We start from the raw sequence: 14241 nt of genomic DNA, 5'->3' as shown, positions 1-14241 counted from the left end.
ATAGTATGCGAGGCCCACCTAAAAGTTGGTGGGGTCAAGAAGTTTTGACCAAGGGATAGATTTCTCTGCTCACTGGAAGAGTTCCTTGAGCAGAGGAACAGACAAAGACAAGGCTGTGTCTGATGCAAAGACTGGAAATTGATTGCTCTTTCCTTATGCAACATGTTTTACAAGATAAAGTCAGAGTTCCTGGAAGGCACAAACTTGGGTGTCACTGCCTTGCTGATAGTGCCACTGTACCATACTGTCTTGACCCTTGGGGCCTCGTTCTCCCCACCATCGCCCACTGTCACCCACTGTAAACTTTCACAAAAAACAATCACTAAGTACTTACTTTGACTTGAGCAGAACCGCCCAAGGGTTCAGAATGCACCAACGCGTTGACTGAGATGGAAATCTTGCAGAAACATATCCAGGGAAAAATATTGAGAATTTGGACATCATGAGATTCTGCCCATACAAATGTAAATGAAGACCAAATACGCTGCTGTCCATATTGATTTCCCAGGGCGGAAAAACAGCCCGCCCCCCTCTCCATCACTTCCACGCCAAAACCAAAAAAAGAAGGGAAAAAATCATGCCCCATAAATCTTCCCTTCCTCCTTCTTGACCTACCAACACAAACTTCTAGGCGTTGTCATCTTCTCTCTTTCTGAGTAAGACAAATAAGCTGCTTTAGCAACAAGGCCAGGACAAAAAGATGCCCACTGATGGGCCACTAAACCCAGAGTCGGAGGAGTTTCTCCAGCTCCGTCCAGCCTTTTGGATCGGCCAGCACGACTCGTCCAGGGTCGACGCTCTTACTGATGGCCACTACGATCAGATCCTCAACTCTGGGGTGAGTCTAGATAACACTACTTCTTCTTGTGTCTTGTCTCCTCTTGTTGAGCATTTTCTTTTACTGACATTGGCCTCCTCCTCCTGTTCAGTTCGGGTTTGCTACTGCGCCCATCACCAATGAGCATTTCCACCAGCGGGCCAAGGACCTCTACAGGGCTCATCTGAGTGAGCTTCAGGCATCAGGGCTCTCGGCCAAGGAGAAAACAAACCCGTCTCTACCAGGCCCCATCTTGCCCACGCTCACCGACAAGGACAGTAGCCTAGGCCCGTGTCCTTACATCGGCAATGTGCTGGCATACTCCAGCCCGTGGATCGACCTCGGCTCCTCTGACCCCATCGTCGCGAGCATCTCTCGTCAGGCCCTGAACCTGGAGGTTGCCTTTGCCAACTGGTGTGGTGTGCGAAGTGTCATTGTTCCTGGTCCCAGGAGGGATGATGACGCAAGGGCTATTGCTCAGTTTGCACGAGCCATTCAGGAGTCTTTCGACGTGGCCACCCGGGTGAACATCATCATCCACATCCCCATGTACCGTGAGCCAGGCCTGGAGGAGAGAGCTGCACTGTTATCGACCGAGCTGCTCGGACAGGAGGGCGTGGACACCAAAAAGGCACAAAATGCGAAGAAGGAGCAGCAGCAGCAGCAGCAGCAGGAGGAGGAGGAGGAAGAGGTTGATCTTTTCGGTGCATGGGACACCTGGCACACGATCCGGTCAGTCTGCAACTACGCGAACAGATTATATGTTGGTAAGTACAATTCTCTAGTTCTCTCGAAATTAGAGGGCCTTACATGCTAAAATTGTCTGCCTCTAGCTCTCAGAATACCCAGAAGGCTTCCAGAGATGGAACTGCAGACGCGCTGGTTTGCTGAGCCCCTCCACTACCTGACGCTTGGGCCCAACACGTTCCAGCCCAATAAGACAGGCAACCCTTCCCTCTCACGTCACCACCAGGACCTGATCTCTACGTATATGCGCCTTAAGACGGCCCCCTGGTTCCTCCTCTGCGACGTAGGTCCGTCCAAGACAGAGCTGGACACCGCCGTCCTCACAGCAGAAACCCTCCAGTCCGACTTTCCCTCGCTTGCCGACGCCGCGCACAGCACCGCCCTGGCCAGGAGTCTGCCGGGCCTGACACCACACATCATGTACATGAATCACCTGCAGCGGCAACAGGAGCCCTACACGCGGCTGGAGACGGAGACCCTGACTAGCTTCCAGGACTGGCTGCAGTCGCCGCTCCAGCCGCTCTCGGATAACCTCGAGTCCGCCACGTACGAGATGTTTGAGGGTGACCCGGTCAAGTACGACCTCTACGAGCAGGCCATGTACGAGGCCATGAGCGAGTGGAAAGTCCTCGGAAAGCCCACCAGCAGCGCTACCGCCTCGAACGACCTGGTCGTCACCGTTGCCGGCGCAGGCCGCGGCCCGCTCGTGACCCGCGCCCTGCGCGCCAGCGAGAGGAGCGGCGTGCCGATCCAGCTCTGGGCGGTCGAGAAGAACCAGAACGCCTACGTCTACCTTCTGCGGCAGAACGCCACGGCGTGGGGCGGGCGCGTGCATGTGATCAAGACAGACATGCGCGACTGGGCCGGCCCCGTCGAAAGCGGCGGCACGGGCAAGGTTGACATCCTGGTAACGGAGCTGCTGGGCTCCTTTGGCGACAACGAGCTGTCGCCCGAGTGCCTGGACGGCATCCAGCGGCACATTGCGCGCCCGCACGGCCTCTCGATCCCGGAGAGCTACACGGCGTGGCTCAGCCCCATCGCAACGCCGCGCATCCACGCGCACCTCCGCACCACCGTGCTGCCTGGCGATGCCAACGCCTTCGAGACGCCGTGGGTCGTGCGCCTGTACCAGATGGACCTTGTGGCGCAGCGCGTGCCCGGGCGGCCGCGGTTCCAGCAGGCTTGGGAGTTTGTGCACCCGGTCTGGGGCTCGCTGCAGGAAAAGTGGGAGGCCAAGGAGGCCCCCAAACCCATGCCCCGGACGCTCGGGGGCGGCGCCATGAACAACGCAGGCGGCCTGAACGAGCACAATGCCAGGCACTGCCACCTGACCTTCTACTGCCGGCCTCGCGGCGTGATACACGGGCTGGCTGGGTACTTTGAGTCGACGCTGTACACGCCGCAGACGGGCGGTGGCGGCAAGGAGCTGGTGGAGCTGAGCATCCTGCCGGACCAGATTGACAAGAAGAGCAGGGACATGGTGTCCTGGTTTCCCATCTTCTTCCCACTCAAGGTACGTGACTTCTTCTTTAGCCGCCGCCCCCCCCCCCCCCCACCCCTCTTTTTCTGCTTTTGCTCCTCCTTGGCATCTAAGATGTACCCATTGCTGACTGAAGGGGAAATCACCCCGACCAGCAACCGCTCTACTTCCCTCAAGACTCGGAGTTAGAGATCAGCATGTGGCGGCAGACGGACGATACGCGCGTGTGGTACGAATGGATGGTCGAGGCGTACACGTGGGTGGGCGCCAAGACGAGAGTCAAGGTGGGCGCGTCCGAGATGCACAGCAGCAAGAAGGTTGCGTGCCTAATGCAATAGAGATGGATGGATAGATGGATAGATGCATGTCCAGCAGCATGCGGTGGATAGGAACTGCCTGGGATTTCTGGCTGAGCTGAGATGATCCTTTTCCTTTACGAGAGAGGCACTGGTTTTTGACTTATGGCCGTACCTAGAATATGACCCGTACAGCTCTGACGAATCCCCCGCTTTTGGGTCTTCTCCTCGTTATCGATTGGGGGAGTTTTACGCTTCATTTTGCCCAACAGCATTGCATGATCCTTTTCTTCCATGAACGCCGGATCCTCGTAGTGCAATTCCTCTTTCTCCCTCCCTCTCTCTCTAGTTCCCCCCCTTCCACACGTGCGCGGCGAGTCGTGTCTGTGCAGATGATGATATCTCTTCCCTATGCGCGGCCCTGAGCCCTTGCGTGGCATAGATAGTCACAGCCCGGCGGCAGTTTTTTTTCTTTCTTTCTCGTTTCTTCTCCAAATCTTCTGTGCCGCCTTCTCTACCTCATCACCCTGTCTCCCTGTCCCTTCAAAAACAGCGCAACACATTCAACATGGTCAGCCGTCCATCTTGGTATCCCCATTTTCCCCGTCTTGGCCCGCAGCTCTGATCCAGAGCACGTTGTTGCACCTGATGAGCACCTGGCCCAGAGAGCCGGAGAAGTTGTTTTTTATGTACTCTTGGGCCTCGGCGAGCTGAATGTTCATGTAGCTATCGATGGAGACCCTGTGTAACAAAAAGAAGAAGAGGAAGGGAAAAGAGACGTTAGCCAGTGACAAGATTCCTTCGTCTTCTGCCTCTCCTCTGCTAGAAACAGGGTGCGGATGCTTACAGTCTACCCTTGTACTCGGTCTCGTTCCACTTGAGGCGGACAAAGATCTCCTTGTTGACCCTGCGCGCAACGAATCGGCTATGTCAGTCAAGAGGCGCAAAAGTGTCTGGGGTCGGTCGGTCGGGAAACAGCTTGGCATAACGTGCGCCAGATGTAGGTGGGTTTTGCGAACGAGAGAGGGAAGGGGTGGCGGTCGAGAAGGGCAAGAAGACGTACAGGTCCTGGAGGAACGGTCTGGGGTTGACAGGCATGAACTGTGTGGGAGTCTTCTTGTTAGCCACAGCTAGGGTTGTTCTGCTGATCTACTTTTTCTCCTTCTACCTGTGCAGTATGTATCGGTTCAGTATGGGCTGACTGATGACTTACACTCATGATGGATGTGGCTTGGGGTGTTCTCGTGCTTTGTTGTGGAAAAGGCTGGGTGGGTGAATTGGTTTGGAGGTTGTTGGTCTGCGGCACAAGGAATATCTTTAGGCGTGAGGCGCAAGATACAGCAGAACAGGAGGCGGCAGGCAAAAGACAAGGTTAGGGGAAGAGTAAGCCAGGCCAGGGGCAAGCTTGGTGGGCTAAAATTTAGAGCAGGGGTGCTGCGCTTGCATGCGGCTCTTGGCGGCTAGGCCTCTAGCTACAGCAGGTCGCTAGTCCACATTGGGGGTTATTCTCCTCCTTCTGTAGCTTCACATGTGCTACTTTCATCATTGAATCTTGGCATGTAGAGCAGAGTACATGATATTGGAGCTTGTTATTCTATTCAATTTATAAGTAAGTCCACATATTTCTCTAATAATCTTGAGACAGCTGCACGTACAAAGTCTACCACTTATTGCCGGCTTCAAGCAACACTGTACAAGTCTCACAAATGCAAGTCCTTTGGAGCCGGTGTAAAGTACTGATATTGAACGCCAGATAGAGAAATACTACATTGTGCAATGCCAGCATCTATCATTAAACGTAGCATCATAGTAACATAATACTATTACACAGAGTATACAGAAAGGACACCATGCTCACTGAACACTCAGAGAGTGGCCTGTTTCATTCCTTTCAAGCCGCAATCTCCTCCTTTCCTCCTCTTTCCTTGTCTTTCCTCCTTCTCTTCCTCTTCTTCCCTGTTACGTCATCTCCTTCTCATTTGTCTCCCACTCCCCATCTGCCCAGGGTTCCATCCCAGGCACATTAGGCAGGACGAGCCTCAACCCAGGCGTCGAAGGCCTGCTGTCGCCCAGCCACTCCGCCGTGATGACCTCCCTGCGAATGCTGCACACCTCGCCCGCCGTATGTCGGCACAGCTCAAACGGCGCCCTGTCATCACCACCTGCCTCCTTCTCCTCTCTGCTCTCCACATCCAGCCTTTCGAACCTCGTCAGAAACCCCACAGGTATACACACCTTGAAATTATCCACATGCCGCACCCGCGCCAGGCCGCGCAGGTACATCTCCTCCACATGCGCCTCTCCGCCCGGTACCCCCAGCGCCACGTACAGGTTCTGCAGGCCCGCAAACCCGCCATCCGCCAGCGCGTCGCAGAGCGAGGGCCATGCTGACCGTAGGGTTGGTGTGTCGTATTCGGGGGCTGCCGTCCAGCCTTGATCGTCCCATACCAGCTTGAGAGAGCGCACGCGGGCGAGGTGGCGGGGCGAGACGGCGTTGATGAATTGGATCGTGCAGTGAATCCCGCGGAGGCGGAAGAAAGAGGTGCTGTAGAGAAGAGAGGCTGCCTCTTCGTAACTGGATAGGTTGTCTCGCGTGAGTAAATACCGTGAGTTTGTTTGTTTGTGTGTGATCGTGTCGTGTCGTGGTGCAAGAAAGGAAAGCAAGGGATGAGCGGAGGAAGACGATATAGAGTTTAAAACAAAGGCCACTACTTACATGAGCCTATTCGTGAGGAGCAGTGACATGATGTTGCTTTCAGGTCGAATCTCGTTTGTCGGTTGCACCTCTTGTTCGTCTCGCCGCCGCTCGTCTTGCTGCCGCCGCCGCCGCCGTCGTCGTATTCGCTGTGGAGGTGGCGTCGGCGGTGCCCTCAATTTCGGAAAAAGAGTAGGCACCGACATGCCCTCGTCGTCGTCATCTAAGCTGAAAAAGTTTCCGTTCTCGAATAAAATGTACTCGTAAATTTGCACGCGAATTTCTGTCGGGAGTTTGTCGAGGAGTGGGCACGTGCCCAGGCGAACAGGTTTGCCCATTGTGGTTGACGACGGCGATCGGCTTGATCCTACTATTGTTGACGATAATGCTGGCGATGATAATGATGGTGATGATGTCGCCGCTACTGCTGCTGAGAAAGAAGATGCAACCTCGAAATTCCCCTTCTGGCGAGCTTCTTCCGTCCTCCACAAACCCAACCCCATTCTCGTAGGGTTCGTGTCAATTGATTTTGAGGATTCCGTTCAAAGGGAGGGGGAAAAAAGAGCCCTTGGCCCCAAAAAGAATTTAATGTCTCACTTGTCGTTGTTTTATCGGAGCGATGTCGCAGCACTTATGCATTGTGGCCTGATTGATCTACAGAGTGTGGCCGGGGTGCTTCCCAAAAGGGCAAAATAGGAAGCTATTCCGGGTGAAAGCGGCGCCTCCGTCGTTCTGCAGTCTGTGTGGAGAGTTGAGAGGTAAGTGAGAGAGTAGGAATGTGACACCTGAGAAAGACGAGTCATCACCACCTTGAAACCAACAGCGAGAATAATACGATGAAGGAATGAGGCAAAAAGAAAGGACAAAACGGAAAAGAAAATAGAAAAAAGGGGGTCGAAGAGACGGGGGAGGAGAGAGGGGAAAGTTGGGGAGAGAATTTTTGGAGAGTTTGAAATGATCGTAGATTTTAAGCCTTGCTGGAGATTTCCTATAGTTTCCTCCTGTCACATGTCATATTGTCAACGATCCGGGATGCTCTCCATTTACTTCCTTTTCTTCTTTTCCCTTTCATTCATTTTTAAACCCTTAATCAAAAGCAGTGACTACACCTACAAAACACTCCTCACGTCCAGCACTCCAGGCCATTCTGCGACCCCCCCCCCCCCCAAAAAAAAAGCTGCCATCCCCCCGTCAAGTTCCCGGGGTCGCCGGGCTGGGCTGTTTAGCTGTACAAACTTGGCACCGCGGCACGCGGGGGCCTTCCTTTTTGGCTGCTGCTGCCCAACTGTAGCCGCCGCCCTCTACCACTTCCAGGGTCTACCATTTTCAGGGCCTAGAATGCACCCTCTCTTTCGTTTAAATGTCCGGGCGCCTATTTATATGTTATTTATTTATTGATCCGGTTCCTCTAGACCGTTCGAATTTCCTGCGCTTTAATGCCTTGTGTGATTGAGTGGAAAGGGTGGCGGCCTCGCATTTCGTTCTACCCGGCATCGGCACACTATGGGAATAGCCTAAACTTAATTCCAGAGGGTGGAAAGGAAAGGATGTGCCATGGTGTTTGGGATTGGTTTCCGGGCGGTTCTCCACTGGTTTTCCATATGCAAGATGAAACTGAGTTCGGTATATCCTATTGCTTACATACATGTATGCTTTTTACTGGCCTCATACGATCTTATACATCTGATCTATTGCGAGCCTCAGCAAGACTGGTACTTAGTATGCAATGGCACGAAATATCGAATGACAACGCCACACAAATGACACTTTGGTGGAGAGCTATACAGCTGTGGAATTGACTTTTGTTAATAACATAATTCATGTAAATTGTAAGAGCATGCCCAAATGGTGGTCAACACCATTATTCTCCAGCCTCAGAACCCAGCTTCGATCAAATAAATCGATGTACGATACCGAGGCTTCTACTAATAGACATCCTCCCTAATGAAATGCAAAGGCTTCTCAAGCACCTTTGGACAATTTCTTGATTTGCTATCTATTATCTCATTTTCCTCCCACCAAAATCTGGTACAGGCAACAGACACAGGCCTAGAAATGGAGTGATACAACGATGACTTGGTGCACCACAATATCACTAGCGGCAAGTAACAATTGGCAAGTGTCGAACCTTGTCCTGAAGTTTCATTTGACTACTGAAGGCCTCAGGTCGTTCACGCTTTGAACCACATGCTGTCGAAAGCAGCGTAATTGACAGAGGCAAAGTGCACACCTCAAGTACTAAGTGTTTACTTGATTACAATCCTGATATGTTCATTACGAGACATTCGGATTGGCATTGCGGCATAGCGTAATTTACTGCTCTTCGTAGCATCAGTGAATGAAGGTCTGAGTTCCTGTGAGCTGCCAGATGTCACACAACTAAGACATATCAATCACTTAGAAATTGGTTTCAACAGAGTCTGAACTCAGCGTTACAGCATCAAATTACTTTGCAAGTATTCTGCCATTTTTTGTGCCACATTGCATTTTTGTTTCAACCCAGATTGGAGCTTTCCCTTTGAATGCTTACAAGTCGAAAAGCTTACTGCCTTCCCTTTCTGTCTTTTCGGTTTTCTTCCACAGGAAAGATTGCATAAGGATGAGCTCATTGAACAAGCCTTTGATAAGCCATGTGGAAAGTCAGGTTGCTATGATTTAGAGTTCTTATCTTTGAGATTGCAACATCTGCACGCCTTAGTAAGTGCGATATCTGCCAAGAAAAGACGACTTAAAGCCGTGAGTGAGCAACATCCAAGGACTAATGTGTCCATGCGTCAAAAATGTACATATTCTGAGCCGATTACGGATATAAGTCACCAGTGCACGCCAATACCATCGCAGAATCGTTGATGAGGAGCGTTCCCCTCTCGTTGACGTACACCCACATGCAGGTGATCCCGATCACATCATCTGTAACAAATTGACAACATTACAGCTACTGCATCGTAAGACGCCGCTTAAATGTCTATTTAAACGTAACCTGAATAGTGAAATAATTCCAACCCCTTAACTCCAACGCCAACGTCATCTCAATTGCATACCTCCTCGCTTGCCTTTTTGATTTGAAAGCTTGCAGGTGTTGTTTTCAAGCTCACCTGCATCCTCCATAGAATTAAGCCGGCTGCTAGTCGATTGGCCGTTGCCACCTGAACCTGTGCTCAGAATAGAATCTCATACCTTATCATCGACCGGGGAAAGAGTATCACCACCATGGCGGAAGACAAGACCCAGACCAGCCACCGAACTGGAGATTCCGAACCAGGCAATGGCAAGAAGCAAATCCTACTAAACGCATTCGATATGTCTACCATCGGCCACCTGTCTCCAGGACAGTGGAAGGTAAGAACTCACATCCGATAGCACCAGCTCTGAAGTCATCATGAGGACGGATAATGAGCGCCACCTGCATCATCGGCTGACAAGCTATGCCGCAGAACCCAAAAGACAAATCAGCTACAAAACGAAACCTAGAGTACTGGATCGAGCTTGCAAAGCTCCTGGAGCGGGGAAACATCAATGCACTATTCCTCGCCGATACGTATGGAGGATATGATACCTACGAGGGCTCTCTTGACAACTGCATCAGGAGAGCGGCTCAGTGGCCCATGACAGACCCAACGATAGTGAGTCCCGATTGAGATCTGAGAGCCATATTGTGTTTGCCTACATCAGCCACAATGCAGACCTATATCTGACGCAGCAAAAATCTGATGAATGACTTATAGCCCATATCGGCGATGGCGGCAGTGACAAAGAATCTAGCCTTTGGTATCACGGCTTCCACATCCTTTGAGCCGCCGTTCCTATTGGCCAAGCGCTTCTCGACCCTGGACCACTTGACTCGTGGCCGAATAGGCTGGAACATCGTGACGGGGTGGAAGAAGGCTGCGTTCAAGGCGATTGGAATCGACAGTCCTATTGACCACGACGAGAGATACCGCCAGGCAGACGAGTACCTGCGTGTTCTCTACAAGTAAGTCAACACTGCGCACCCACCCTTTCAAGCTGTTACCTGACAACTAATTATCCTCTATCCAGGCTATGGGAAGGGTCTTGGGCCAACGATGCCATCAACCCAGATGCTGAAAACGACAGCTACGCAGACCCAGATAAGATCAGGACCATCCACCACCACGGGAAATACTTCAACCTCGACACGAGGCACATTGTCGACCCTTCGCCGCAGAGGACGCCATTCCTCTTCCAGGCAGGGACATCACCCGCCGGCTCGTCCTTTGCCGCGACGCACGCCGAGGCCATCTTCGTCAGCTCGCACTCCGCCAAGGTGCTGCGACCCAAGGTGCAAAAGATCCGGGACCTGGCCGCCGAGCAAGGGCGAGACCCGCAGTCGATCAAGTTCTTTGCAACCTTCACGCCGATCGTGGGCAGGACGGACGAGGAGGCGCGGCAGAAGCACGAGGAGCTGAAGAAGTACGCGTCCGTGGTCGGCGGGCTGGTTCTCTTCAGCGGCTGGACGGGCATCGACATCTCCAAGATCCCGCTGGACCAGGAGATCACCGGGGCGGACTCGCTCGAGGCGCACAAGGTGCGCAGCCTCCTGGAGACGCTCACGACGCCGAGCGAGGAGGTGCCGCGGTGGACGCCGCGGATCGTGGCGGAGAAGGCGTGTATCGGCGGGCTGGGGCCTGTGTCGATCGGGAGCCCACAGACGGTGGCGGATGATATGGAGGCGTGGCTGCGGGACGCAGATGTGGACGGGTTTAATATTGGCTATGTGACGACCCCGGGCACGTTTGAGGAGGTTGTGGATTTGTTAATTCCTGAGCTGCGGCGGCGTGGGCTGTATGCTGCTGCTGCTGCTGCTGCTGCTGGGTCGGGCGACGAGGAGCCGCTCACTGCCCGGGAGAAGATCTACGGCAAGGGCCAGAAGGGGCTACGAAGTGACCATACTGGAAGCAGGTATAAGTACGACGTGTATCCAGAGGAAGAAGAGAAGTCCGAGGAGGTTCCAGAGGCCGTGGTATGAGTATGAACAAGGGATATTGCATGGAAGCTGGAGACGATGATAGTTATCGGCTTGGTCACGCTCCAGAGAACATTTTTGATTCTGCTTGGAAAGGGTGGATGAGAGACGCCGTCTGGAATAAGTATCAAAGTAGACTATATGTGAACTTTACTTTATTCTCTGTTGGACGGCGCCTCAGCAAAGGAATAGAAGAATAAGAATAAGTCTTGTAGTCGACACTTCACTTCCAAAATCCCGACCATGAGACGAGCTGGAAACCACATTAGTAGAGAAGGTAATTGCAATTGAATTTACCAATGGTTTGAAAAGTGAACTATCCTGTAGCATCGATACATTGATTCACAGACCATACAATTGTGCCAGCCTGAGTATAGACTGCGTGATCACATGCAAGTTCTGCAAGTTGTCTCAACGCGAGAACATTGAAAGACGTGTATGAGCATTGCAATCTTTGACGCGACAGGGGCTTTGGCGTCGACTAGACAGAGGCGGTAGGTTCTCCACCACCGTCATCATAATACATCCTCACGGCAGCCCTTGCTAATTGATTGGACGGTTGCGCCATGCTTAACAATTACTGTTAAACCACCAATCAAGCCTCTGACGCAAGGCAGAGTAGCTTCATCCCAATCCTCTTGATTATTATCATGCACTGTACTATAGTAGAGTGCACACCACCCTGTCCCTCCTATTACACGAAATGAACATCTGCACGCCACCACGAAAAAGGGGGGTGTGTGAGTGGTTCGAGGGTGGGTGTCTTGTCACAAGCTTAGCCCTCCCGTTGAAACCGAACGGCTTGTCGGGGGACTCGCCGCTGCCCTTTAGCAGACGCCACAAACTTTGTTCCTCCCGCAGGCGCCAACCCCGTGAGAGCTTAGGTCTCAACGGCCCCCTTTGCTTGCGTGTGGCCTTTGGTCTCTGTTGAAACTGCTGATCCTGATAAAACTGAAGGCGGTGAGATTTTGAGCTGCGGACCCCGTGGACGCCATACTGATTAGTACATGAGTTGAAATTGGGTACAGTTAGTTAGTTACAGCACAAATAGGTGCAGACAGCCGGGCGCCTCGGGGATCGTCAAGTTTGTCGTCGCTGTTCTTTGAGAGCGAGCGATTTTCACGTGAATTCGGATGGTGGGTAAGTGGACGATAAAGAAATACCCGAGGAATATCACGATCTACCGTTGCATTCTCGGTGATGGTTTGCTGATCGTTGATCCTGTGTGGAGAGGCACGAGAGGGTCCTGGCATCTTGCCTCGTTTTCTCAGCTCAGATCAGCTAATGCGACCGAATCTTTTTTTTCTTTCCCTCTTTCTTTTCCATTTCTCTCTTCTCTTCTTCTGATCGCTAAGCCATGAATGGCATTGCTCTTGGTTGCCTTTTCTCTCTCAGGGCTGATTAAAGTTGATGATCTACAGATTCGAATGGCACCAAACAGTATGATCACAAAGTAGGGCACGTATGATCTGCTGTCATGACCTTGGCACCGTGCGATCCCAATTCTCCACATGCAGCTGGGGAGCAGAGGGAGGCCCGCAACTTTTTCCTTGACATGATATGCAGCTGAACCACTTGATCGGGTTCGCTGGGTGGACACCTTGAACCCCACGCCACCTTTCTCTCTGCCTTGTCGCTTTCCGTCTCACGGCCTCTCTCTTTTCCCGTTCGCCTGTCTCGTCTATAACTACTCTCGGTTGCGTCACCGGATCGTATTAATAACAAACACTAACACAAAGAAAGAGGGGACACGTGACGATCACGATGTTCGGTTAAGGGCGGTGTCGAGCGAACTAAGCGATGTTGTGCGATTATTTTTTAATGAAAAGTTAGTGTAAACGTGTGTAAAAATTCTACCTAGACTAGACAACTGAATGTGTCACGGCTTCGTTGTTGCGGTTCATTCGCCATGCCCCAGCCGAGGACCGACGTACTGTATTGTGGTAGCAAAATGTCGTATTTATTCTGAATAATAAGGTTCTGAGTTGCCTCCCGGGGGAGCGATTGAGCTGCGCCGCATGACGAACAGCGGGTCTCTTCAGCTAAGGCCTGGGCTGGTGGGGCCCGCCGCGACCAAGGTCCCAAAATTAGCCTGCTCGGCCGAATCAGGAAGATGCTAAGAATTTTTTTTTGGTAAAAAAAAAAAAAAAAGGTAAGGGACAAAGAGAAGCAGAAAGAAAAGACAGGGAAACTGACAAGATGGGAGAGGAAAAAACCCTGTGGATAAATGAATGAATGAATGCAGGATCCAAAAGGAGGATGGCGAAGAAGGAGGAGTAGGAGGAGTTGAGCAAAAGAAGCGAGTGCATACTGTGCTGTGGTAGGATCTACTGGATCTGTCTCAGAAGTCTCCGTTTGTCCATCTGTTTTTTTTGTCGAGGTCAAAGTATATGCGGCCAAATGGAGACAGTGGACTATGAATAATGTATAGCCTGGATTGAAGCTGTTGGCACCTTGCCAAAGGGGGCGTTAGAAGAGAGAGAAGGAGGAAGCCCTGAAGCTGATTTGATGGTGATGCTTCCCACTGCCCTCCCCCCTCCTTACTGGTGATTACAATGCAGGCCCAATAAGCTGCAGAGGAGCTGCCAAGTTTCAGGGACCTAGCAGCTTGTTGAAACATGGACATGGACTGAACACTAAGCCTGTTCTGGCTGGTGGTTGTGAAGTTTAGAGGGTGTTCAGTGCTAATATGGCAGGGTAGGAGGGGCGGGAAACTCTGCAGTCAGAAGGGAAGGGGGAACAGGTTGGACCCCTGCAGTAGCCACCCTTCGCGCGCGGCCTTCTCCTTCTCTCCACCCCTGAACTAAACTCTCTAGCAACCCGCCAGGGCTACCACCCCAACTTAGTACGGGAAGAATGGATGAAGACGTGTGTGTTTGCGTGTGTGGGTGGGGATCAGTGACGTTACTTGGCCACCTGTTTCTCTGCTCTTTTTTTCTTCTGATTTTTTCCCCTGCTTTTTTTTTTGTTACATTTACTTCATAGTAATTTTTATCACCTTCTTCTCTATTTTTGATAGTGAAGGGAAGCAGTGGTGACCACAATTGGTGACCCGTGCTGACCTGACCTGAGCTCTGCTCCAAAGAAAGAATTAAAGGAATCTGGGATCTCGATAAACCATCCCGGACGAACCATCTCGGCAATCTCACCCACACTAAAAACAAAAAAAATACAGGGCACTGTGCCACATTTCCAGGCACAGGTCAACGCGCACAGTCCACT

The 14241-nt window shown here is 51.9% G+C and overlaps 4 protein-coding genes across 4 annotated transcripts; 2 read left to right on the top strand and 2 right to left on the bottom strand.

The window, feature by feature from the left end:
• Positions 1 to 700: 700 nt before the first annotated feature.
• On the top strand, positions 701 to 3382 carry M406DRAFT_256533 (Skb1 methyltransferase; the record flags this gene model as incomplete). Its single annotated transcript, XM_040917108.1, has 5 exons — positions 701 to 838; positions 930 to 1433; positions 1491 to 1584; positions 1651 to 3077; positions 3200 to 3382. The coding sequence occupies 5 exons, from the start codon at positions 701 to 703 to the stop codon at positions 3380 to 3382; spliced, it is 2346 nt and encodes a 781-aa protein (XP_040777513.1).
• Positions 3383 to 3427: 45 nt separating this feature from the next.
• M406DRAFT_322423 (small nuclear ribonucleoprotein SmF) lies at positions 3428 to 4575 on the bottom strand. The gene is made up of 4 exons (XM_040919640.1): positions 4554 to 4575; positions 4404 to 4441; positions 4188 to 4247; positions 3428 to 4081 (listed from the first exon to the last, which is right to left on the bottom strand). Exons 1-4 carry the CDS (start codon positions 4557 to 4559, stop codon positions 3913 to 3915), a joined length of 273 nt encoding a protein of 90 aa, XP_040777512.1. The 5' UTR covers positions 4560 to 4575; the 3' UTR covers positions 3428 to 3912.
• Positions 4576 to 5299: 724 nt separating this feature from the next.
• On the bottom strand, positions 5300 to 6373 carry M406DRAFT_330357 (uncharacterized protein; the record flags this gene model as incomplete). Its single annotated transcript, XM_040920509.1, has 2 exons — positions 5300 to 5915; positions 6057 to 6373. 2 exons carry the CDS (start codon positions 6371 to 6373, stop codon positions 5300 to 5302), a joined length of 933 nt encoding a protein of 310 aa, XP_040777511.1.
• A 2872-nt stretch (positions 6374 to 9245) lies between these two features.
• Positions 9246 to 11022, top strand: M406DRAFT_339730 (Nitrilotriacetate monooxygenase component A/pristinamycin IIA synthase subunit A; the record flags this gene model as incomplete). Its single annotated transcript, XM_040921477.1, has 4 exons — positions 9246 to 9374; positions 9470 to 9658; positions 9761 to 10008; positions 10074 to 11022. The coding sequence occupies 4 exons, from the start codon at positions 9246 to 9248 to the stop codon at positions 11020 to 11022; spliced, it is 1515 nt and encodes a 504-aa protein (XP_040777510.1).
• Positions 11023 to 14241: the final 3219 nt, after the last annotated feature.

This window comes from Cryphonectria parasitica (assembly GCF_011745365.1).
Source record: "Cryphonectria parasitica EP155 unplaced genomic scaffold M406scaffold_4, whole genome shotgun sequence".
NCBI lineage: Eukaryota > Fungi > Ascomycota > Sordariomycetes > Diaporthales > Cryphonectriaceae > Cryphonectria > Cryphonectria parasitica.
Note: the sequence above shows the minus strand (reverse complement) of the source record. Positions and strands in the feature narration are given on the sequence as shown.